Source organism: Ambystoma mexicanum, chromosome 5p (genome assembly GCF_040938575.1).
Source record: "Ambystoma mexicanum isolate Mex_15411 chromosome 5p, UKY_AmexF1_1, whole genome shotgun sequence".
Classification (NCBI taxonomy): domain Eukaryota; kingdom Metazoa; phylum Chordata; class Amphibia; order Caudata; family Ambystomatidae; genus Ambystoma; species Ambystoma mexicanum.
Window position 1 is genome coordinate 34,194,293 of NC_090930.1, and position 26,616 is coordinate 34,220,908.

At 46.8% G+C, this 26,616-nt stretch overlaps 1 protein-coding gene across 5 annotated transcripts in view; it reads left to right on the forward strand.

Annotated features, from left to right (window-relative positions):
* MED12 (mediator complex subunit 12) overlaps window positions 1-26,616 on the forward strand; it is a 1,704,158-nt gene that overhangs the window by 907,934 nt on the left and 769,608 nt on the right. For all 5 annotated transcript variants that reach the window (XM_069612388.1, XM_069612385.1, XM_069612387.1 and 2 more), the window contains exon 25: window positions 21,969-22,082. In XM_069612388.1, coding sequence (XP_069468489.1) covers window positions 21,969-22,082 — 114 coding nt within the window. The remainder of the gene's footprint in view (window positions 1-21,968; window positions 22,083-26,616) is intronic.

Below are 26,616 nucleotides of genomic sequence, written 5' to 3' on the forward strand. Positions count from 1 at the left end.
GAATCTCTTCACCAACCAAGGTGCATGAACATGGTCACTAGGCTCCCATGACCTTTCTTGTGGTCCGTACCTCTTCCAATCGATTAAATAAAAAAGTTTTGATTTAACCATCTTGGAGTCCAGGATATTTTTTACCTCGATTTCAGGTTCTCCATCTATCAAGATGGGGTCGGGTGGTTTGGTTAATCTTGTTCCTGGTTGAACTGGTTTTAAAAGTGAAATATGGAAGACAGGATGAATTCGCATATTAGAGGGTAATTCCAATTTGACGGCCACCGGGTTGATAATGGCCTTAAGGGTGTAAGGTCCCAAATATCTAGGGTTAAAAGTCCGAGTTCCCTTCAGAGGTATGTGTTTTGTAGCCAGCCAAACTTGATCCCCAATCTGGTATTGTGGAGTTTCACTTCTATGTTGATCAGCATTTTTTTTATATTTCTCTTTTGCTTGTTTCAAATGTTCTGTTGCCTCCTTAAAGGCTTGCGTAATAGTAGAGTGCAAATGACCAACTGCAGGCATTTCTAAGTGCTGAGGCGAATCTAGTTCTGAGGTTCGAGGGTGATGTCCATATATGGTATAAAAGGGGCTTTGTCCGGTTCCTGAATGTACAGAGTTATTGTATGCATACTCGGAAATCCATAAAATATCTTTCCAATTACTTTCGGTCTGGTGTAGCATGCAACGTAGGTACTGTTCAAGGGTCTGGTTGGTCCCCACTGTCTGACCATCGGTCTGGGGATGGTGACTGGTTGATAACCTCACGCCAATTTGCGCCAATTGACAACATTTCCTCCAAAAATGTGAAATGAATTGACTACCTCGGTCAGAGACCAATACGGAAGGAAATCCGTGTATTCGAACAATGTTTTCGAGGAACTCCTTGGCCAGAATTGAAGCAGAAGGTAATCCCTTTAAAGGAATAAAGTGGGCCATCTTGGAAAAAAGATCCACAATAACTAGAATGGTGTTAAATCCATTACATGGAGGTAGATCTGTAATAAAGTCTAAAGGTAAAGTGTGCCATGGTGTAGGTGGAATATCCAAAGGTTGTAAAAGGCCAGCTGGTTTTTTCTTCTGACTTTTGTTTTCATCGCAAATGCCACAAGACATCACAAATGACTTTACGTCTTTTCGCCAAGTGGGCCATCAGAATTGTCTCTTAATTTTAGCTTCAGTTTTTGCGATACCTGGGTGCCCTTCCATCAGGGTGTCATGCTAATTGGAGATGACTAGTTCTTGTAATTCCTTGTGTGGTAGAAATAGTCGCCGTTGATAATAAGGTAGGTCATTGATGACTGAGTAGTCCGGGCCTTTCTTTACCCAGTCCTGCAGGGCTGTTGGATCGAAGAGTTGTTGGATTTTTACATGAATATCCTCTAGTGTCTGTAGAGTAGTTATGCCAAGAATTCTTTGTTCTGAAATTATAGGCACCGGTTCCGGGTTCGCATATGCTTCTCCCATCCCTCTTCGGGATAAGGCATCGGCCTTGCCATTTTTACAGCCTGGTCGATAAGTGATCACGAAATCGAACTCGGCCAAGAACAATGCCCATCGAAGTTGGCGCGACGATTGGGCTTTGGCTGTTTTTAAATACTGCAAGTTCCGGTGATCGGTGATTACAGTAATGGTATGCCTGGCACCGAGAAGATAATGCCGCCAAGCCTTGAAGGCGGATTTGATGGCTAATAACTCTTTATCGGTAACCGCATAGTTTAACTCGGGTGCCGAGAACTTTCTGGACCAAAATGCTACGGGGTGAAGTTGACCGGTTTCAGGATCCTTCTGGGACAGGACAGCTCCCATGGCTAAACTGGATGCATCAGTTTCAACTATGTATGGAAGTTCAGGACGGGGATGCTTTAAGACAGGTGCAGACGTGAATTTCGCTTTCAGCTCTTGGAAGGCCTTTTCAGCCTCTTCGGTCCACAAGAAGCGTTTGTTTTTTCGCAAAAGTGCTGTGATGGGGTGTACAACATGTGAGAAATACGGAATGAATCTGCGGTAGAAATTAGCAAATCCGAGCATGCTTTGTACCCCTTTAACTGAACTGGGTGATGGCCACTTAAGAATTGCGTCCACCTTTCGAGAGTCCATTCGGACTTCTTTTGGAGTCAGGAAAAATCTAAGGAATTCAACTTCCGTAGTATGAAAAACACATTTTTCCAATTTTGCATATAACTTGTGCTGGCGTAGTTTCTCAAGGACTGCACGCACGTGCTTAACATGGTCTGATTCTGAGGAGGAGTACACTAGAATACCGTCTATGTATATGACAACACAGACGTCAATGAGTTCACGAAGGACATTGTTCATAAAATACTGGAAGGCTGCTGGTGCATTGCACAACCCGAAGGGCATCACCTCATATTCGAATAATCTGTACTTGGTGCGAAAGGCAGTCTTCCATTTGTCGCCTTTCTTTACACGTACCAGATGATATGGCCCTCGGATATCCAATTTAGTGTAGATGCAAGCATCCTTTACTTGGTCTAGTAATTCGGGGATCAGAGGCAATGGTTATCGGTTCTTCACCGTAATCTGATTTAATGCGCGGTAGTCTATGCATGTTCTGAGGTCACCTTCCTTTTTAGGCACGAAGAACAAGCTGAGGATGCAGGGGACTTGGATGGACGAATAAAGCCATTAGCAAGGTATTGGTCCAAGTATTGTCGTAGGTGAAGATTTTCGGGTTCTTTAAGGGCGTAGATCCTACTGCATGGAGGTTGTGCACCGGGTATGAGGTCGATTTGACAATCGTATGATCTGTGAGGTGGTATGGTGTTTGCCTGTTCTTTTTGAAAAACATCCTGGAATTCTTGATATTCCTGAGGTAACTGCACGACTGGATTAGCGACTGTGGCCAGGCCTTTGTTCATGGGTTTTTCCGGGTAACAGGAGTGTGCACAATCTGGGAAGGTTATTCTCTTCTCTCGCCAATCAATACTAGGATTATGTGTTTCCAACCAAGGTATCCCCAGTATCATTTGGAACTGCGGGGCTTTGATTAAATCAAACACAATAGTCTCTTGTTGCCCATCTTGACCCAACAGTGTCATCTCTGTGGTGGAATGAGTTACAGGCCCAGAAACCATTTCAGTTCCATCAACTGTGGTGATTACATCCAAAGAGGTTTTTTTGCAGAAAGGTAGATTCATCCTAGAAGCCAACTCGTGTTCCATATAGTTTCCTACCTCCCCGCTATCAATGTATGCCCTTACTGCGTGCATATGTGATGGCTGCCTTGGATCAATAAGGACCATTGGTATGATTAGGTGCGAGGTCTGAGTGTCCTCCTTCAAGTTCGGCAAGCGGACCTCTACGCTTGTCGGGCGTGGTCGTTTCCTGAATCAGGTTCTGTTTGATTTCTATCAGCGACTCCGACTATTTTCTTGGATGGTTTTATAGGGCAATCCCGTAGAAAATGTCCTGAGGCCCCACAGTATAGTCCCTTAACCCCCCCCCGATCTGCATAGGTTCTGCTGCATCTGTTCCTTTGGGGTGACATTGGGTTTAACCAATACCCGATTCTCGAATTTAGCTCGGTCAGCCTTTCTATTCTGAAGTCGATGGTCTAACTGGACCACTAAGTCTCTATATATTCTGCGCAATCCTGAGGTGGGTTCACAACTTGGGCCAAAACATCTTTAAGTTCTCCCCGAAGTCCACGATGAAATAGTGTAATTCGTTTTACCTCTGGCCATCCGGTTTCCACCACCAACCTATTAAAGGTCGCGATATAGGTTAGTAGATCCTGGTTACCTTGTCGTAGGGATAAAAGTTCGTTATCCAGGGCCTGTCCCTGGGAATGTCTAGCGAATAGTCTTTCCATGCTCATTTGAAAACCCTGAAAGTCCCGAAGAAGAGGGTCATCCTGATTGACTAGTGAGATCGACCAATCAGCTGCACTGCCACTCAAATATGATAATACAAAAGCTACTTTGGCTTGGTCATTTGGATAAGCTCCAGGTCTGCATAAAAAGTGCAAGCGACATTGTTTCATAAACACGGAAATCCTTTTGGGGTCCCCAGCAAAGCGTTCAGGTGGAACTAAAGGAATAGCCCCTGGTAAAACCACTTGCACCGGATTGCTCGATGAAACCGGAGTTGGATTCAACCTCCCCTCTACCCCCCCCCACCCGAGTCCTGGTAAAGGTGCTTGCCCTGCTTGGTTTTGCAGCAGCTGCCTAGCCAGATCGTCAGTGCACTCCTTTGAGACAATCAGTTCTCTCCTGAGGGCATTAGTCTCTTGGCGAGCGGAGTGCACTTCCGCCCTAAGTTCCCCCAATAATTGGGCCAGTTGGTCGGTTTCTGAGGTTCCCATAACGCACGGGTGGGGATTTATAGAGAGGGCTTTGCGTTCTGTTACGCGCACCTGGCTCCCACAGGGGCGTCTGTCGGACCCGGACGGTTGCGGTCTCCACCAATGTGATGCGTAGTGCAGAGATGACTGACTGGACTGGCCCACCTAATCTTATCTGCTGGACCCATAGAAGTATTCTCCTGCAAGTGGAGAGATGGATTTAGCCACCCATGGATTCAAGTGATGGCACCCCCACAGTCCTCCCCACTAATCACCTCCGAAGTGCCCTCTTGGCAATCTCACCTTATACTCTTGAAAGATGAGCTCTCCAGCCTGCATGGATTGCAGGGGCGCGTTGATGCCAGTTACTTCACTGGTTTGAAGGCGTGGGAGAGTTCCGGAGAGTGTTGACTCTGAGGTTCCTGGCGAGGACCAGTAAGTATCAAGTTCATAGAGTTCAATATGTCCGATGTTCACTCTTGTTTCCCCCCCTTCCTTGTCTTTCAGCTGAGTTTGTGAGAAGATGTTCTCGTGGTAGCTGGTGGCGCTCAGGTAAGAGTCTGTATTACCCGACGCTGTCCGGTAAATGTTGCACGTGTTTAATGTGTTTTCTCTCTCTTTGCAGGTGCGGCATATGAAGATGTGGAGAGTTATAGAATAATGCCTCCGGTGATAAATCAGGTAAGTCTATGGTGATAAGAGTTATATTTGTTGGTTTTCTCGGCTCACCTTGTTGTTTTCTTTTGTCCCCCAGGTGCCGGAGTTCGGCGAAGAAATGATGGAGGCAGTGCCGAATCGAAAGATGCTGCGAGAACTGGTGAGTATGGCACGGCGCTGCAGCTGGAGATGCGACGCGTACTGAAATGTTCTTTCCAGGTCCGGAGGCAAGATGGATCCGGAATCAGGTGAGGAATTCGAAAATAGTTTGTTTTCTAACCTTGTCCTTTTCTTTCCTCTTTGTTTTAGGAGCTCCAGATTCGAGGCGGGCGTGGCAGAAGACTGGATGCTGACTGCAGGCACGGTGTCACGACTCGCTCCCTTCGCTCCCGTTCCCACCACTTGGGGGCATGATTTGGGGTTTATTCCCTACTGGACTTTTCCTCCGAACCTTATGCTACAGAGCTGTGATGAATTGGGAGCGCTAAATCCCTATTTTCCAAGCTACTTCCCTTCCGGATCCATTCCAGGTTTTTGGCAGCCAGCATGCTTCTTTAACCAAATGACTATGCTTCCCAGAATGCCTGGCCCACTGCTTCATCTCCACCCTTGCAGGACAAGGTTGGGTGGAGGATAGGCAACACCTGTGGCTGCAGGTGCAGCAATCAGCACACCTGAGGCGTGTGCTCGTTAAGCAGCTTTAAAAGCCTCAGTCTTACTTCAGTCCAGCGCTGGTCATCGTTTGCAGTGTTCCTGTTGTGACTAGTCCCTTGTTCCTTGTTCCTTGCCTTTGTAACTAGTTCCTAGTTCCTGTTTTCTTGTTCCTCCGCCCTGAATCTCGGATTCATGCGCTAATTGATTTCTGCTCCCTTGATTCCCTTTTTGTCTTCCTCTGTTTGCAGGCAGCATTTCTCAGTGCTTTCCCCTTTTAGATGCAGCCCAGTTTGTCTGTGTTCTATATTTCTTTGACTCTGTCCTTTGCTGCTGTAAACCCGTATGCCTTAGCCTTCCTCTTAGATTAGCTTCCTGTCTTTTCCTTGGAGGGGTAGGGAGAAGTTTGCATTGGTTATTTCGTTTTTCCCTGCTCCTTACTTTCTATTGGGATCCATTCCATGTTTTCCATTGCACTTCTGCATTTATTTCCCATTTGATTATTAGGTGTGGTGTGCGGTTGTAGCTAGCTCCTGTGTGAATGCTTATGTTTTCCTCACTAATTTGTAATCACTATTCCAAATTAGGTATTTAGTTTTCCTCCCATTGCTGTTCTAGCCTTTCTGGGTCCCAGTTTCATCAACAGGATTCGTGGGCTAGCTGACATTCAAGAGGTTTATCTCGTCCTCGTGAGTACATTTCTTTAGTTCCCTTATTTAATACCATCAAGAGTGTTAGTTCACAGATCCTGTCATTGCTTGCCCTCCACGTGGGTTTAGCGCTGTCAGTACCTGTAACAACAATTGGGGGTAAGGCGCTTGCCGACTTTCCTCGCGGTCAGGTGCTTACCCCACATCCCTTTTCATATATTGGTTTTGTTGTCACACTCTATTTGCACTCCTGGGTTCTAGCATACATGAGTCGTTGTTCCTGTGTGCACGTAGTTTAATTCGAAGCTATTCACTGTGTGATTTAGTGCACATTTCCCTTGCCATATTCGCTACCTTTGTACTCGCCTGACTAATCCTGACACACGGTGAGCGTTACGCTGCTGGATGCAGAATAAAGCGAAGCTTGTGCTGCTGTTAGGGCGTTGTTTAAATAGCCTCCAAAGTAGTTCCAGGTAAGAAGTTCCCCCAGAACCACGCCCAAGTAAAAAATAGTCCCTGTAATAAAATAGTCCCATCCAGGCCTCACGTTGGCTTGGACTCACTTGCAGCATGGTCTGCATCAGGTAAGTAAAGTCTATGAGCCTGGCGCCTACGGCGCCAGGACTGATTTCTATGATGAGCCTGGCGCCTAAGGTGCCAGGACTGAACCCAAACAGCCCCCAGCCGGGGCTGTTGGGGTTTTAATAAGTATCTGGATGCCTGCTCCCGGAGCTGATGGGTTTGGTCCTGATGCCCGGGGGTAGGTAGGCATCATGACAATAGAGCACTTCTCCATGTTCTTAAAAAAGGGCAACATCTCTGACCTCCCAATGCCGTCCCTATGGCACTAGGACATCCATTCTAACCAAGATGACATTTTGTTAAATATCAAAAAACTTTCTAACTCCCGTGCTCCAGGCCAGGATGGCATAACAAATGCTATTCTTAAAGCTAATCCTAAAGGCTGGGCTGAGTTTTGTAAAGTTCTATTTGATAGAGTCGCAGCAGAAGGTGCCACACCCGATTCCTGGAAGAAGGCAATTGTCGTGCCTATTTTTAAGAAAGGCAACAGATGAAATCCGATGTACTATCGTCCAATTGCCTTACTGGATGTTATAGGCAAAATATATGTGACACAACTCCAGCACAAGCTAAAGGAATGGCTTGCTCTTACTAAACATCTAGATGTTAGACAAAGTGGGTTTGTGAAGGCTGTGGGATGCTTATACTTATAAATTTATTGGAAATGGACACTATTCGGAAAGGTTCAAAAGTATATCTTGCAATCGTCAACGTCTGGCATGCTTTTGATAGCATTGACAGGGAAATGCTCTGGACGAAATTATAATCCTGGAATTGCCCCGATAGCCTTCTTTCTGCCATTAAAGACTTACATACGAACACTGAGATTAACATCCGTTTGGACGCAAATGGTACCTTGTCAAAACCTATTCGTACCTTTTGCAGGGTTAAACAAGGGTGCCCTCTGGCAGCTATAATTTTCAATGTATTCATCTCCAACATCGGTGAATTCTTTGATAAAATTCAAGGAATTGCTCCTAAAATAGACGACTCTGCCCTGAATTGGATTCTTTATGCAGATGATCTAGTGTTGATGGATCTCACACCAATTGGACTACAACGAAAACTTCACGTTTTGGTGCAGTAAAAATATTTGGGCATGTGGCTGATCTCAAATATAAACGATCAAATTTGGGCAGAAAAAAACAAAGATAAATGTCGTCAGCTTAGCGCCCAAGCCACAGCTCTTGATAAAAAAATATGGCAAATTTTTTTTGGAACCCATATTAAAGATCTATAACCAAAAGTCTGTGCAATCTTTAATCTTTGGCGCAGAAACTGCATTTGGGTGTCCATCTACTCTGTGGGATAACCTTGAAAATATCTTTTGGTCTAGAATTTTGAAAGTCGCCAAGGGCATTCCGGCTGCGGTAGTACAATATGAATTGGGGTTAATTTCCATAAATGTAAAGGCCATCTGGAACACTTTATCAATCTTCCGCAAAATAATCTTGCCTAACGGAGCTCCACAGATGAAAATTTTCCACGATCAGGTGAACAAACAATTAAACTCCGTCTTTTCGGCTTGGATACATCAATGCCATCAAATTCTAACAGACATAAATACTGATAGGGACACATTGGTTGAAAATCCAGATACCGTAAAGAAAAAATTGTGGGAACACGACTGGACATGTACTGGCATAAACATAGCTAAATACTTGCTCATGAAAAATGTCCCCCTGGAAGGAAAAGCCTATAATTCAATCTACAAATATCTCGAAAAGTGTCCAGACAAGAAAAAAAGAACGCTACTCATGAAATTTAGGCTAAACCAATTTAAGAACAAAGAGATTATGCGACGGCCCAAATATGAGAAGCTGGATCCAAAATGTAGGTTCTGCAATCATGAAGAAAACGTCAAGCATTTAATTCTCACTTGCAAAGCCTTTTTTTTTATGAGAAAGACATTGTTTGGAGCAATTGTTGCAAATGGAGCTTACCACACAATGGAAGAATGGTGGGAGGAATGTTTCACGGAAGCAAACAAACAACTAACGTACGCTCTGACATTCCTCCAAAAACATTGAAGAATTAACTTCATTTAGTTTTTAGCTTGGACTTAAGTCTTGCGATCTGTTCTGCATTCTATTTGCTCAATTAGTGCTCATTTGGTTTTATTTTTATTGTATTTTTTGCTATTCATGATGTTGCTTTTGTTTGTACTTGTATGAGTTTGTCAGTTGTATCTTATGTTTCTCCTTTTAAAGGTTTGTATAAACCAATAAAAAATTTAAAAAAAGGCAAGGCTTTTGGCTTGGAAGGCAGAGTCGACCACTGGACGAAGGAACCGAAGAAGAACCTGAAGAGGACACCTGCTAAAAACCCCTGGACCGTTGGTTTGCCCGGTGAAGACCTGCTGCAGTGCCGAAACGGCAAGTTTGCATCGACAGAGAAGCCCCTGCAAGGACGACTTATCCCCCTTGAGTTGGTGTGACCAATCAACTCCAAAGTAAGCCATCTGGACATCCATCTCGGAGCTAGTTAAATTTTCACAGATTTGCTGCTGGAAACCGTATAGCCAGGGAGAGGAACACCAGATTGTGTGCTTTGCTTTTAGGCTGGCCTAGAGCTCCAGGAAGATCCTGCGGACTCCCAGGAAGCTGGACTGACCGAGCCTGAGACCCCTGAACAGAGTGTGGGACGCCAGAAGCAAGGAAAGTCCATCACGACAGCCAGGAACCGCAGTGTTGCTATTTGTGGTAGATGTGAGGAGCTGAAACACTGAACAGCCACTGAAAGTGAAGTTTGCTGGTTGCATTTGGGTCTCCTAGGAGACTAAGCACAGGGCGTTTCGGGCACCCCCTCACTTCCTGCCTACCCCAGACACCCTGGAGCCAGAGGCGGGCTTCACTTGTGAATCCTGACAAAGGCAGAGCGTACAGTGGGACCAAACATACTTTGGCGCGCAGCGTAAATCTCAAGAAGGACCTTTCCACAAAGAAATGGCCAAAAAGAAGACCAGGGCCATTTTGACAAAAATGGCACTCTTGGGTTCTTTACTGCAGCTATGAACGCAGCCCGCGGAAATGCACACTGCGGTAGTTAAAACGAAACCACTGCCACCACCCATTCAGTGAGGGAAGGGTAACAAAAAATGTCACATGAGAAGCTAGACAAAGGAGATACTAGTTAACCCCTCCAGCACCCTATTGTAAGATAGTGTGTGCTGGGTCTAGAAAGTTTCAAAATGTAACTAAAGTCAATTTCACTTTACTGCTCTGGGAAACAGTAGTTTATCCCAGAGAAGGTATTCAAACCTTTGGGAAATCTGAAAGACTTCCCTTTGCCACGGCACAGAAGGTGCTGTGACACAATGTAAAAGGATGATGCAATGGAGTTTCAGACTCCATAACCAAAAGAAACACATTGTACAAAATCACATTAAAATACATGAGTGTGGGGAAAAAGGGACTCGCTCTCTCCAGGTTAAAAAAAAAATCAAGTCCTCAAAATCCAGCAGTTGCTGTGGGTCTCTAAGGTGGAGGCAATTAGCACGTTTCTGAGAATTCTCCCTAACAGACAGTCAAACACTGATTTCTGTAAAATGCTGAGGGAGATTGCAGAGGAGTCTGTACTGGAACTGTATAAAAGGTGAGGCTTTAAAGTGTAAAGCACATTGACCACAGGAAACAAAACTAACCGAGGAAGACAACGAACAGAGACGCCAGCAGACTGTTTGCAAGACCGTGAAGTGTTCACTGCTGTCCTGACCCAGTTTTCTGTGGGACAGAGGAGCTCCGAAGAGGACTCCACCTTCCTTTTGGCTGGTGGGAACAACCAGTCCCAAGACGAACTTTGAAACAAGCCAGCTCTCAAGGTCCTGGGAGCTGCCAGAGCTGCAGAACCCCAATAGCAGGTGACCTGCTGTCCATTTTGAGTGCATCATCGTGGAAAGGCTGAATCCGTCCAAATCTGTGCTCTCCCCGTAAGGACACTCCAGAGATCTGATGCAACTCGCCCAGATCCCCTCACCAGAGTGTGAGACTGCAGGAAGAGAAGAAGAGTGACCGGGCGATCCGTGTCCTTTGTTGGTGCTGCTGAAAAAGCGCCAAAACTGCAGAGTGAACCAAGAAATTGTTGAAAGTCATGCTGCAGGTCTTCCCTCGACTGCTGCTGACAGATATCGTCCATTGACCTGTCTTTTTTCGCCAGACCAAGGAATCCGGAGGTCGGGTCCAGAGCTGCCACATTGCGGAGGAGCCAACACAAACACTTTCTTCAAACCAAAGGTACTGTGGTGAAAAAGGTATTGCTTACCTGATTCCAAGAAGTTGCTTCAGAGCGTTGGAGTGCACGTCGAGGTGTCCAGGGCAACATCTCAACTCTGACCCAAGCTGCTGCTTGTGTGCCGTTTTCAAGTCTGTTTTGAAGGCCTCCTTTGATAGCTGCTAACTTCCTGCTTCAATAATTTTAGACACTGGAAGAAATCTGCAGGAACTCTTCATTATTTGCTGCTTGTTATGTCTTGAAGCCCTTTCCAAACTGCCTTTAGCTAGGGTTGCATTTCTGGCCTTCAAAGACTTGCCAGGTGAAGAAACCGTCTCTAGAACCTTAAACCAAGCTCATGTTGCACTAATCACGTATGTTCCTCCCTTTAAGTGACTTTTCTCCAGCATTGGATCTTTCATGGATTCACATGCTTAGAATATTCCCCGCCGTCAGGCTGGGAATCCCCGGTACATTATATAGACCCTTTCCCGTAGGAAAACTTTTTCGACGCTTATGCGTCCTATCCACCTCGTTTTGTATCATGCGTGCCCGTACCGTCAGGACGTCATGATATAAATACAGGCCCCGCCCCCGCGCTCCCTCAGATTTCAACCGTCTTTCAAAGTAGTGGGATCCTCGTGATTACTACTAGTGGAAACTAGGTTGTTTTTTCTGTTTCGCTGCGGCGACGTTCAAATTCTGGAGAATTATGTCTGGAAAAGCGTTATTTCGTACTTGTGCGACATGTGGCCTCAAAAAAGTTTATGAAGGAGATGGCCACATGGATTGTATCTACTGTCTCCACCCGCACCACACGGCGGATACATGTGAGATATGCCAGGGTTTCTCCCAAAAGACCCTTAAGGACCGTAAAAGAAGGCTGGTCGACTGGCTTAATGACGGAGCGGGTGCCTACCCGGCTTCGGAAGTTGGTTCCACGGCCTCCAGGAGCAAGTCGGAACCTCCATCGAAAAAGGTACGGCCAGCGGAAATCCGCGCTGAGGACAAGCATAAGGGGAAGCATGCTGGGTCTTCCTCATCACATAAAAAGCCCTCCTCCTCCTCATCATCTAAGACGGAGAGGCAAGCGCTGTCAAAATCCTCCTCAGGGGACCGTCCCAGGTCTTCCATGAGTCGAGATGCTTCAGCCGGGAAGTCGGCATCGAAATCGTCGACGAAGTCTAAGGGCTCGACGACGACGACTTGCTCGTCGACCTCTGTGTCATTGACAATGCCTATTACCGCTCAGGCAGCAGCGGTTCGGATTCCTTCGTCGACGGAGACTCAGTCTATGGCTTGGCTGCCAGAGGTCTATGACCCGATCCCCCCCCTGAAGTCTTACTGCAGCCAGACACGGCCTGCTCGGCGGAAGGAGAAGGTGGCACGGTTCTGCAGCCATCGGATTTAGGCTTACGGCCTTCCACGTCGGCGACGAGTGCGAGTGGGGGTATGGTACCTATATCATCAACGTTACTGACCCCTCAGACAGTTTTGTCTCTGGATGTGCTTAATACTCTTCAGAAGCTCCTGCAGCGGCTGGATATGCAGATCCCTCAACCTGGGACGTCATCGTCACTTTTTTCTGTACCTTCCGTCGACGAGCAAACTTGTACGGCTCGCTCGACGACTAAAAACCCATCGGCTCCCGAGGCGGTAAAAGATCGTCCTCGAGCGCAGGAGGAGGGTGAGTTGTCGGAGTCCGATTCTATACTGGGTGACTCAGGGTCAGACATCTCCCTGTCACCGTCGAGGGACCCAACATGGAATTCGGATGTAGAGGTAGAGTCTACGAGGAGCCAGACACAGCCATCTCCTCCGGATGATGTGGGAGCCTTCCATGCAATGATGGGAAAAGCTTGTTCCGAGTTCGGCTTGATTCCTGAGGAGCAGAAGAAAGACTGTTTCCTTTTTGGCCATATGGGTCAAAGGAGGAAATCGGTATTTGCCATCCCAATTCTGGACCACGTGTGGCAAGAAGGTCTCAAGACGATGCGCCATCCGTTCTCGGAGCCAGCTATAAAGGGACGGATTGAGAAAAAGTTTAAAGCTCCGGAGTCCACTCCAAAATGTCTAACATCACAGCCTCTGTCTGACTCGGTGGTGTCGGCGGCAGCGGCTAGGAAGGCCAGGGTACAGCAAAAATGTTCAACGCCACCAGAAAGCGAGGCTAGGAGGCAAGACGCCTTTGGAAAAAAGGTGCTCTCGGTCGGCGCGACGACAGTAAGAGCAGCCAATTCCTTAGCGATCGTGTCACGATATGATAGAGAAATGTGGCACAAACTAGCCCCTATCCTAGAACATCTGCCAGACGAACACCGGAAAGCAGCTATGTTACTGGTGCGGGATGGCGAAGAGGCCTCGAACCACGCAATTAATATTGCAGTTGACCTAGCAGAGTCTGGCTTCAAACAAATCAACCATGGAGTAGTACTTCGTCGACAAGCGTGGCTCAAATGTACTACTTTCCGTCCTGAAGTCCAGTACAAAGTCCTTGACATGCCATGTGAAGGGGAACACCTGTTTGGCGAAAAGGTTGATGAAGCGTTGAAAGGGCTGAAAGAAGACACGGATACTGCTAGGTCCCTCAGCGCCCTCCAAACGGGTAGAAACTTTCGCTCTTTTCGCCCCTTTAGGGGTGCTTCTGGAAACTCCCGCTTTGGAGCCTCGAGGGACCGTGGATTTAACAGGCCCTCGTACTCTTCACAAGGGTTCAGACGAGCGTCCCAGTCGGCACGTAGAAGCAGCGACTATCAAGCTCCAGGCGGCGAGGCTCGGGTCCATCGTCGACGAAGAACAAGCAAACCAGCAACCAATGACGGCCTTCGGAACGTCCTGGGGGGACGAGTCTCTCATCACTTCGACCAATGGAAATGCATCACCACAGATCGATGGGTTCTAGACACGATTCGCATGGGTCATGCGCTACAATTCAAAGACAAGCCTCCACGTCTTCCGCCTGTATTCTCGACACAGCCCCACCTCCGAATCCTACGACAAGAGGCGGCGCTTATGTTGCGAAAAGGGGCGGTAGAGAGAGTTCCTGTGGCACAGGAAGGACACGGAGTTTATTCCCGGTTCTTCGTTGTCAAGAAGCCAAACGGAAAATGGAGGCCCATTCTCGATCTGAGGGTACTCAACAAATGGCTAAAGAGCCTAAAATTCAAAATGCTAAAGTTCCAGGAGGTTATCAGGTGGGTGCAACCCATGGATTATCTATCGTCACTAGACCTTCAAGACGCTTATTTTCACATCCCAATACGCCCACGACACAGGAGATATTTAAGGTTCGTCGTCGGGAGAAAGCATTTTCAGTTCAAGGTCCTCCCGTTCGGGCTCAAGTCCTCCCCCAGGACGTTCACCAAGTGCTTGGCCCCTATAGCGGCCCATTTAAGGAAGGATGGTCACCATGTCTATCCATATCTAGACGACTGGCTGGTCAGAGGTTCGTCCAGGGAACAAACACGAGACAGTCTATGGGCCACAATGTCCCTCTTACAGGAACTGGGCTTCGCAATAAACTTCAACAAGTCCTCCGTAGAGCCTTCGAGGACCTTGGTCTTTCTAGGAGCGGAGTTTCATACACACACAAGCCTGGTGCGACCATCCAGCGAAAGAATTCAGAAACTTCAAAGCAAGGAGTCGGAATGGAGATGCGGTACCAAGGTGTCAATGCGCAAATACATGTCCCTGCTAGGGACCATGTCGTCCTGCATTCCGTTGATAAGCAACTGCCGTCTGTTTATGAGGCCTTGCCAGGAATTTCTAGCGGACCGTTGGGCGCAGAGCCGAGGTCGCTGGTCCGACAGACTGGTCGTCGACGAACAACTAGTACAAGCACTCTGCTGGTGGAGAGTGTCTACTCATCTAACGAAAGGAATGCCTCTACTGGAACCGGAGTTCCAAAAGACGGTGGTGACGGATGCATCGCTGAGCGGATGGGGAGCTCATCTGGATACGTTACAGGTACAAGGCCAGTGGTCGTTGCAGGAGTCCTCCCTGCATATCAACCTGCTAGAACTGAGAGCAGTGCGATGGGCTGTGAAATCTTTTCTTCCTCAACTGAGGGACTCGGTGGTGCGTGTCATGACGGACAACACCACTACGATGTTCTACTTGAGGAAACAAGGAGGGACACGTTCCAGGTCCCTATCGACGGAGGCACAGAAAATCTGGCATTGGGCCCTGCAACACAACATGCAAATCTTGGCGTTCCACCTGCCAGGCGTGAGAAATGTGGAAGCCGATGCCCTCAGCAGAGAAATGAACGAAGTTCACGAATGGGTGCTGAACGACCAACAACTACAACAAGTATTCAAGAAATGGGGACATCCTTCCATAGACTTGTTCGCGACGAAGAACAACAGGAAATGCCATCAGTACGCAAGCAGATGGCCTCAGCAGGGCTCACTGGGGGATGCGTTCTCCTTCCCATGGACGAACAAATTCCTGTACGCATTCCCTCCATTTCCCCTTGTCCGGAGGACGTTGCAATGGATCCTCAGGTACCCATGTCGGGTAATTCTGGTGGCCCCGTACTGGGCCAGACAGGTGTGGTTTTCAGACCTGCTACACTTAGCGGTGGCGGAACCGATGAGGTTCCAGAAGACCCCCGACCTTCTGTCTCGACAGGAGGGTGTCGTTTGGCATCACGACCCGGACAGCCTCAAGTTGACGGCCTGGCTCCTGACTTCGCCGAATTCGGTCGGCTAACGATTCCGGAGGACTGTCGGCGTATCCTGCAAGCGGCAAGAGCACCTTCCACAAACGCCTCATACGCGTACAAATGGAGAAGTTTCTGTCAGTGGTGTGAGGATCAACCAGGTTTGGCCCCGCAATCGATTAAGCCGGAACAGCTCCTTCCATACTTGCTGTTCTTAGCTCAAAAGGGCCTATCGGTATCGTCAATAAAAGTACACCTGGCCGCCATTTCCAGGTTTACTCGTCAACGGCATTCGGCACCATTGTTCAGCGACCGCCTGATTAAGCACTTCCTTAAAGGCCTCTTTCGGATTTTCCCTCCAGAGAAGAAATTTCCGCCGGAGTGGAGCCTCAATCTGGTCTTAACGTCTCTTATGAAGCCTCCTTTTGAGCCAATGTCATCATCGTCTCTAAAGTTTTTGTCGTGGAAATTGGCCTTCCTGGTGGCCATCACCTCAGCCCGACGTATTTCAGAAGTTCAGGCTCTAATGGTAGACCCACCATACTTACGATTTTTCAAGAACAAGGTAGTCCTAGCCACTAACCCACAGTTCATACCGAAAGCTCCTTCGGTGTTCCATAAACACTCCTCTATTGTGTTGCCTACGTTTTTTCCGGAGCCATGCTCGGGAGCGGAGCGCACGTTACACACATTGGATGTAAAAAGGGCTCTCAAGTTTTATCATCATCGTACGCAACCGTTCAGAGAAACGAGACAGCTGTTCGTGGCCTATGGTTTGGGTGCTAGAGGAAAAGCCATTTCAAAGCAAGGACTGTCAAGATGGGTGTCATCTACCATTTCGTACTGCCATTCCAGGGCAGGGAAACCTCTTCTACGACGGCCAAGAGCTCATTCAACTAGAGCAGCGGCATCGTCGACGGCACTGTGGGCCGGAGTCCCTCTGGGGGACATCTGCATGGCGGCTACCTGGGCGTCTACACACACCTTTACCCGCCATTACTGCCTGTCGCAGCAACATGCCGAAGATACCCGGATGGGACAGGCGGTGCTCCGACACCTATTCCAATAAGGTAAGCCCCGGCTGAGGGGTTGCATCCTGTGGAATTTATGACTGTATGTGGTTCGTTTTCCTATGTTAACGATTACTAATGTATACATGATCATAGGGAAGGGGCTTTGCGAAGAAAGTATATGGGTTTGCATGCACGCCTCCTCTTTGGGGGTGGTACTGCTATGTAATCTATTCTAAGCATGTGAATCCATGAAAGATCCAATGCTGGAGAAGGGAATAGTTTCTTACCTGTAACTCCATTTCTCCAGCATTGGTATCTTTCATGGATTCACATGCGCCCACCTGCCTCCCCTGAACATGCAAACCGGTTCCCCCACTACTTTGGGGGCCGAAATCTGAGGGAGCGCGTGGGCGGGGCCTGTATTTATATCATGACGTCCTGACGGTACGGGCACGCATGATACAAAACGAGGTGGATAGGACGCATAAGCGTCGAAAAAGTTTTCCTACGGGAAAGGGTCTATATAATGTACCGGGGATTCCCAGCCTGACGACGGGGAATATTCTAAGCATGTAAATCCATGAAAGATACCAATGCTGGAGAAATGGAGTTACAGGTAAGAAACTATTCCCTTCTATATGTGTTTGCAGAGTGTTGAGCATTACCGTATGACCTGTTGAAAATCGCATAAGTTTGCAATTACTGATAATACGATAACCATGAGCCTCATTACGAGTCCAGCGGTAACCGAGGTGGTAAAACTGCCTGGTTACCGCCGGACTCGTATTACCATTCCGCCTCCATGATTCCTGGCATTACCGGGGCATTACAACCCCAGTGTCCCGGGAATTCCGGAGGCGGAATGGTGTAAATCCCCATTCCCATCGAGTCCTATGGGACTCGATGGGAATGGGGATCATAGAAACACCGGCACCATCTCGTGATGGTGCCGGTGTTTCCTCGTCCGCCTGCAGGCGGGCGGTAGTAAACCCGCCAGATCAGACCTGTAGGACTTGGTATCGGGCGGTCCGGAATTAACAGTGACGGCGGGTTTACCGCCACTGTTATTTCCGGACCACCCGACTTGTAATGAGGCCCCATGTCTTTTCCCTTTCTAACGTTGCTGCAAATGTAACTGCGAACAAACACAAGTGAAAATGCCCTTTTAAGTGTATAATCTAGTATTCCTAAGTGTTTTATCGTAAAAGTCGGAAGTATTTCAAGTGATTCTGGTGTAAATATAATATATATCTTTTATATAACTATATGTACAAGTTCGTCTTTGTTGTGCCTGTCTAGCTAAGATTAGATTCAGAGTACTTAACTAAAGCTCATATCTTCCTCTTAAGATAAGCCTGACTGCTCTGCCACTCTACCAAGGTCCTGAGCTAGTACAGACTGATGCTAAGAGTTGGATTTATTAACCGCTGGGATAGCTTACTAAAGTCTTACTGCCAGTAGGACTTTAGGAAAACTCAGCTAACTCACTATAAATGTGTCGCAAGTTCCCTGGTATTTGCGGTTTGCAACTCTGGAAAGTCCCAGCACCTCGGGGGATGGCTTGATCTGGATGGCTTTGTCTTGGGATTGGTTGGTCCCATCAGTCAAAGGGAAGGAGTCATCCTGTTCAAGCTCCTCTGTTGATGGGAAAACGGGGTCAGCACAGCAGTGGCCGCGTCTTGGTTACTGGAAGGGTCTGCACCCGCCTCTGATCGTCTTCAGCTTTGGATCTTCTGTTCCAGTGGTCAACTTGCCTTCTGCCTCAGGAACGTCATCGTTTATTCAGAGTTTCCATTCACTCCTCTGCAAACTCTGAGTAGTTTACAGAAAGGGGCGGGTGTCTGTCCAATCAGGACAGCCAGCCCCTAGTGGGAACTAGTGGGAACTAGTTCCATTCAGGCATTCTGGCAGACAAAAGGACAGGGGGGGTGGAAAACTCCTCCCCTGCTTCCTGCCTTCACAGACACACTGGAGCCTAGGCGGAGACGCCCTACTGTTCACACCAATGGTAAAACTCCTTCACTTTCAGACCCCCCACCCTCCCAGAATGGTAGAAGATGGGCTAACAAAGGACACCCACGCAGGAAAAGGCAAAAAAAGAAAGGAGTGTTAGGCAGGATTGTATGCAGTAACCATTGGGTGCACTACAATAACATTGCCCTCCTGGCAATAGGGACACAACCTTTGGTAGAAGTCTGAACTACACAAGTTGGCAGTGTGGCCGAGCAGCCAGGCTTTTCTCAAGAGGGGTCAATGTGAGCTTTAATGTTGTGACAGAGTTTCACAGTAACAGTTATTCAAATAAACTCTTACACTCAAGGTTTCTTGATAAAACAATTAAGGTATTTCGCAGTCCGTTGTATAAGCCTTCTTCATAAGGGAGCAATATATGTAACACTTATATTACACTCCAAAACACGCTCTTAGTTTCTCTAAATCAGATGATATCCATTGGGGATGGCACACAGACACTTCCTACACGCTCAGGTGACTTAAGTAGTTAGGACACTCCGGACATTGATTTATCACTGGTACATTTAGAACAATACTGAGTTTGGTCTAAAATATAGGAGAGAGGAATAAAAGCCAGGACAGCCAGTGTTAGTTGCACAATGTCTAGGGGAGCTGAAGATCTTCTTTGCAGGTAGGTAAAAGTCTTGCACAATGTTTTTAAAAATCTTTGTAGAAGATAGAACACATGAAGGGCCACAAGCTGGGAGGCTTGTGAGGGGCAAAGCTTTAGCAACTCTGAAGGTAACCAAGACAGGTCTCAACTGAGAACAAGTAAGGCTAGGCCACAAGAAGTTTTCTCAGACTTTACAGTACCTCTGGTTAGATGAAATGGTTCCAGATGGCTCCTGTTCCTCTACAGCTCTGCAGATCCTGTTGTTCCTGAGCCTCAGTCGTGGGGACAAGCGGGAGGACGTCTGGGGACTCTTGCTAGGCAATGTGGAAAGGCCAGCGGCAGCAATGGGCAAACTTCGATTCAGCGGTTCTTCAGTGTTTCAGCTCCTCACGTCTGACAACAAATGGCAACACTGCGGTTCTCGAATACCACTGTGGACTTTCCTTGCATCTGGTATCCAGCACTCAGTTGAGGTGGCTCACGCTTGGTCAGTTCTGCTTCAGGGAAGTCCGGAGTATCTTCCTGGCGCTCGGTCTGACTTAAAAGCAACATACACAATCTGGTGTTCCTCTCCCTGGCACTTCGGTTCCAGCAGCAGCAGTGGAAGTACAGGCAGCTCAGAGAGGATGTCCAGACAGAATTACTTTGGAGTTGATTGGTCCCACCAGGGGAGAAGTTGTCCTTGCAGGGCTTCTCTAGTCCCAGAGAATTTGGAGCTTCAGCACAGCAGCTGGGCTTCACCGGGAAAACCAACGGTCCAGGAGTTGCAGCAGGCGTCTCTTCCAAGTTCTTCTAAGGATTCCTTCATCCAGTGGTCGATAAGCCTCGCCTTTTATGCAGTTTTCTCCCATTAATTCCAGCCTATCTGTCAATCACACAATTAGGGTGGCTCTCCTTGATGGACGGACAGCCAGACGGCCAATCACCTTTGGGTTCATTCCTGTAACCAAGGGGATTAAGCACAGTGAGTTTTGGGCACCTCCCTTACTTTCTGACCCTGCCAGACATACTGGAGCCAGAGGCGGGCTTCACTCATGAATCCCGCCAAAGACAAAACGAACAAAGGGGCCACACCTGGTTTGGCACGCAGAGTAAATCTCAAGAAGGACCTTCCAACAAGAAATGGCGAAAAAAGAAAACCAGGGCCATTTTTACGAAATGGGCACCCATGGGTGCTTTATTGCAGTCCGCTGTAAAACCACACAATGGAAGAAAAGTTGAACCACTGCCACCAGCCATTAATTGTAGAAAGGGTAAGATAAAATTGTTACATGAGAAACTAGACAAAGGGGATACTAAGTAAACCCTCCAGCACCCTATTGTAAGATAGTTTGTGCTGGGTCTAGAAAGTTACAAACTGTAAGTAAAGTCAATTGCACTTAACTGCTCTTGAAAACAGTAGTTTAACCAAGAGAATGTATTTAAACCTTTGGGAAATCTAAGACTTCCCTGTTCCACTGCACTGAAGGTGCTGTGTGCCACAATGCAAAGATGATGCCTCTGGAGGTTGTCAGACTCCAAAACTAAACAGAAACCGTGTTAAATCAAAGAAAATTACATGAGAGAGTGGGAAAAAGGTCTCTCTCTACAGGTTAAAAATTTAAAAGTACTAGAGTCCAGCAATAGTATTGGAAGTCTCTAAGGTAGAGAGGTATTAGCACATTTGAGAATTCTTCCTAACAGGTGGGTTAGCTAGTACCAAGAGAAGTCTTTTGTAGTCCCTCGCCAGTTTGACTGCACTCATTCTTACCTAACAAGTTTCAAAGGAGAACCAGAAGGGTTCCCAGCAACACTGCACAGAGGGAGCAATGTGCTGCAAAGTGTAGCACAGATGCCTTTTTGAGATAAGTAGGAAAGCAAGACTCCATTGAAAATAGGTAAAACATTTAGAACAGAGTGTCCAACGTCCAAGCAAATAAGAGTGAATGATGGAATAAAGGCTCCCCTCATTCAGGAGAGGAAGAAAAGGGTCCAGACGTCCAGCAACAAGTGCTGGGCTCTCACTAGGAGAGGGTATTAAGCATACAACTGATACATCTTGCTAACAGTTGCCTAGAGTTTACATTTGTTTCTTAACTGAACTGTTTTAACTGACTCAAAAATGAAGTGTTGGTGCTGTTTTGCAAGAGCGCCCCGCCCTCCAATCCCCCACCCCCCACCCCATGGTGAATATGTATAGTGTGGAGTAAGTGATATTACTTATTTGTTTATTTGAAAATGTGTTCAGTCCTAATAAATATTGCATGTTTATACTTCACAGTCTATCTTGAAGAATTTGAGTGTGCTTTGTGCGTCTTACTGAACCACTTAGCACCCCATATCCTTCTTAGACTTGGCTTTACTGCACTTTCACTCACCTTCATAGTTGGGCTAGACATTAGTTTCTTTTCCCTGTTCATTGTAATATTGTGGCCTCTCAAAATCTTGCCACAGGGTTGATTCCGACAAATCCATATTCACAGGATGTAAAGTTTGAACAAGTTACCTCTTTCTTAACATATATCAATATTCTGCATGGTAAATCCTGTTTCGCTCGTACGCATGCTCCAATGCATACATATGGCTTCTTGGTAGCTCAGTGAAACTGCTCTGATCTTGTTTTGCTTGTTGCATTTTCCAGATAAGCCTACTGTGGGAATTCGCTCCTCCTGTGACCGGCACCTGCTTGCTGCGTCCCAGAACCGGATTGTGGATGGAGCTGTGTTTGCTGTACTGAAGGCCGTCTTCGTTTTAGGTGGGTACTGTTCCCTCGAGCCCTCGGTTAAGTCCATCTGTCATCTTCCCCCTCTCACTATCTTGATTCACCAGCTGGTCGCAGCTCCATGCCAGCAGTAGACTCTATACCATCACACATGAAATTTTGAAATGTTATACCGTTAATGATCAGGAATATTATTCATAAATGAGTTTATTAATATACATGAATTTGATAGTACTACATACTTGTGCCTTTGGCAGATAGAAAAGGAAAAGTAATATTAAAATGAAATTACAAAAACAATGGTCAGACCATAAAGTTCATGTAGACAGGGAGGGAATGGTAAATTGGTTCAACGTGGACAGCACAGAAGCTCAGAGGGTGGTAGAACACAGGATAAGGGGGCAGCACTGGTTGGTAGAAAATTCCTTTCTGCTTCCGAGGCCCCTTTTTGTGGTGCCATGTACTGTTTCTTTCCAGTCAGTTCCATTCTGTTCCCGCTGGGGAGGCACAACTGTTTGTGACTTCATGTGAAGTCAGAGTGTGCCTAGGTTATGGTTGGTAGCAGTGTAGTTTAATTTGTGGGCTCCCCACTTGTGGCTAACATAGGTAGCATTTTGTGTTCGCACTAAAATGGCAGTTGTTGGGTAGAACGCCCACATTAGTCGCCATGATGTGCCCCCTTTACTTTCTGCAGGCTTTCGTGAGTTTTGTACTTGTCTCCTAGCCATTCTTAATCTAAAGCCCAACTGAGTGTGGCTCTGTTTTATGTACTCTGTCTTAATGACTGTTAGGCAAGATTGTATGCAGTACCCTTTGGGTGCACTACAACAACCCTGACCATCTTGCAATAGGAACTCAACCTTTGCTATAAGTCTGCACTACACAGGTTGGTAGTGTGGCTGAGCAGCCAGGCTTATCTCAAGGGGGGTGGGGGGATCAATGTGAGCTGTAGCATAGTTACACAGATTCACAGTGACAAGGATTCAAATAAACTCTTACACACAAGGTTTCTTGATTAAACCATTATTAATTTATTCATCAGCCAGTTAGAGTAAGCCTTCCTCAGAAGGGAGCAATATAAATCAACACACAAACACACTCCAAAAAATACTATTAGCTTTCGAAATCAGCGAATACCCATTTGGGATGACACACAGGCGCTACCTACACCCTCGGGTGACTTCAATAGTTAGGGTCCTGTTGACATTAATATATCTCTGTTGCATTTAGAATGTTCTTGAGAGGAGTGTGAAAAGAGAGTTCAGAAAAAAACAAGTATTCACACAGTTATCCTTAAGCTGGTAAGTACTTTCAAAATAGCTCCCCAATGCAAAGTCAGTTAACCCTTTCCTGGAAAGAAGGCAAAACATATAAGCAAGGGAGAGGAGAGTCATTCAGGGAGTAAGGCCAGCCAGAATTAAGTTACCAAAAGTCAAGGTGCGCTGAAGCACTTCTTGCAGGTAAGTAGAAAGTCTTCACAATGTTTAAAAAACGTATTTGTAGAATAGAAGAAATCAAAGTAGGGCCACAAGCTGATTAGGCTTGTGAGGTAAAGAAGCTGCAAGCAACTCTACAAATGCAACCAAGCAACTCTCCAACGAGGACAAGTGGCTACACAACAAGAGGTAAGTTCTCTTAGACTTTACAAAACCTTTAGGTTGAATGAAAAGTGCAGCAGATGACTTCTGTTCCTGTGCAGCTCTTCAGATCTTGTTGTTCCTGGGCCTCCGTCATGGGGACAAGAGGGAGGACGCCTGCGGACTCCTGCACGGCAATGGGACAGTCACTGACCGCAACCGGCAATCTTCAAACAAGTGTCACTTTAGTGTTTCATCTACTCGCGTCTACCGCAAATAGCAACACTGCGGTTCCTGGCTGTCGAGATGGGCTTTCCTTGCATCTGAGGTCCTGCACTCTGTTGAGGGGGCTCAGGCTCGGCCAGTCCTGCTTCCTGAGAGTCTGGAGGATCTTCCTGGAGGTCTTGGCCAGCTTAAAAGCAACGCACACAATCTGGTGTTCCTCTCTCTGGCTATTCTGTTCCAGCAGCAACTGCGGTGGAATTTCACCCAGCACCGAGAGGATGTGCAGGTGGCTTACTATGGAGTTGATTGGTCCCACCAACTCAAAGGGAGAAGTCGTCCTTGCAGGGGCTTCTCTGTCGACAAGAATTTGGAGTTTTAGCACAGCAGCAGGGCTTCACCGGACAAACCAACGGTCTAGGAGTTGCAGCAGGCGTCTTCTTCAAGAAGTTCTTCGGATTCCTTTGTCCAGTGGTCTACTCTGCCTTCCAAGCCAAAAATACCCACCTTTTTATGCCGGTTTCTCCCATGCATTCCAGCCTAGTTGTCTCCCAGCCGGGTGGCTGTCCTTGCCGGACATCGATCCGGCCAATCACCTAAGAGTGCATTCCTGTCTCCTAGGAGACAAAGCACAGGGAGTTCCAGGCACCTCCCTCGCTTCCTGCCCCCGCCAGATACCTTGAAGCCAGAGGCGAGCTTCACTCGTGAATCCCGCCAAAGGCAAAATGAACTAAGGGACCAAACCCAGTTTGGAGCGCAGAGTAAATCTCAAGAAGGAGCTTTCCACAAAGAAATGGCGAAAAAAGAAGACCGGACCATTTTGACAAAAATGGAACCCATGGGTGTTTTACTGTGGCTGCGAACGCAGCCCGTGGAAAAATACAGAATGGTAGTAAAAGTAAACCACTGCCACCAGCAATTCAGTGAGGACAGGGTAACCGAAATATGTTACATGAGAAGCTAGACAAAGGGGATACTAGGTAACCCCTCCAGCACCCTATTGTAAGATAGTGTGTGCTGGGTCTAGAAAGTTACAAATGTAAGTAAAGTCAATTTCACCGCTCTTGGAAACAGTAGTTTATCCAAGAGAAGGTATTTAAACCTTGGGGAAATCTGAAAGACTCCCTGTGCCTCTGCACTGATGGTGCTGTGTGACACAATGTAAAATATGATGCTTATGGAGTTTGTCAGACCTCACAACCAAAAGGAATACAGTGTATAAAATTACATTAAAATAAATGGAAGAGTGGGGGAAAAGGGTCACACTCTCTCCAGGTTAAAAAGAAAGAAATCTTCAAAATCCAGCAAAGTTGCTGAGGGTCTCTAAGGTAGAGGGAATTAGCACATTTCTGAGAATTCTCCCTAACACTTCAAAATACACACTCTTAGTTTTGCTAAATCAGCAAGTACCCATCTGGGATGGCCGACAGATTCTTCCTACACCCTGAGCTGACTTAAATAACTAGGACACTGTGGACATTAATGTATGACTTGTACATTTAGAGCAATACTGAGTTTGGTGTCAAAGAAAAGGGTTTGGGAATAAAACAAAGGTTAACAGATATTCTGAAGCATGCAAGTACTTTTGAACCCCCCAATGAAAAGTAAATTAACCCTTTCCTGGGGGAAAATTAAAGCACCTAGTTAGAGGTAAGGAGGTTCTTTCAGGATGCCGGGCCAGCCAATGTTAATTGAGCAAAAGTCAAGGTGAGCTGAATTATTTCTTGCTGGTAAGTAAAAGTCTTGCACAATGTTTTAGACGTCTTTGTAGAAAGAATAGAATCACTGTAGGGCCACAAGCAGAGAGCTGGTGAGGGGCAAAGCTGCAAGCAACTCTGCAAAAGCAACTAAGACAAGTCTCAACTGATGGGGAGGATTCTCAAAATGTGCTACTTCCTCTCTACCTTAGAGACCATCAGCTCTTTTGCTGGACCTTGGGGCTTTGAACTGTTTTATTCTGTTTGTTTTCTGTGTTTATTTTCTTTGGTTATGGAGTTTTAAAACAACTCCATAGGCATCATCTTTTTTATGTGTGTCACACCGCACCCTCCGTGCAGTGACACAGGGAAGCCTTTTAGGCTGTCCCAAGGTTTAAATACCTCTTCTGGGATAAACTACTTTTCCCCAGAAAATGTAAGGTTAAATTGACTTTACTGGTCTTTTTAAATTCCTGGACCCAGCACACACTACTATCTTCCTATAGAGTGCTGGAGGGGCTACCTAGTATCCCCTGTGTCTAGAAACTCATGTAGCAGTCAAATGCTACCCTTTTCTATCAAAATAGCTGGTGGCAGTGGTTTTACAACAGACTACCATGATTTTTCCAGACCGTGAACACCGGTAGCAAAAATCGCAAGAGCCATGTTTTTCAAAATGGCGCCTTAAGCCCCTTTGTTTAAACAGATCCCGGTCTTCTTTTTTCACCATTTCTTTTTGGAAAGGTCCTTCTAGTGTTTGTCTCTGAATGCCAAACCAGGTTTGGTCCCTTTGTTTCTATGCCTTTGGCGGGCTTCAGGACTGAAGACTGCATCTTGAGTGTCTGGGGTGGGCAGGAAGTGAGGGAGGTGCCCGAAACTCCCTGTGCTTAGTCTCCTAGGAGACCCAAATGCACTCTGGCGTGGTTGGCTGGCTGACTGTCCAGCAGGGACAGCCACCGGCTGGGTGAGTGGTAGCTAGGCTGGAATGAATGGGAGAAAACTGTTTAAAAGGCGAGTCTCTTGGCTTGGAAGGCAGAGTCGACCACTGGAACTAAAGATCCGAAGACGAGC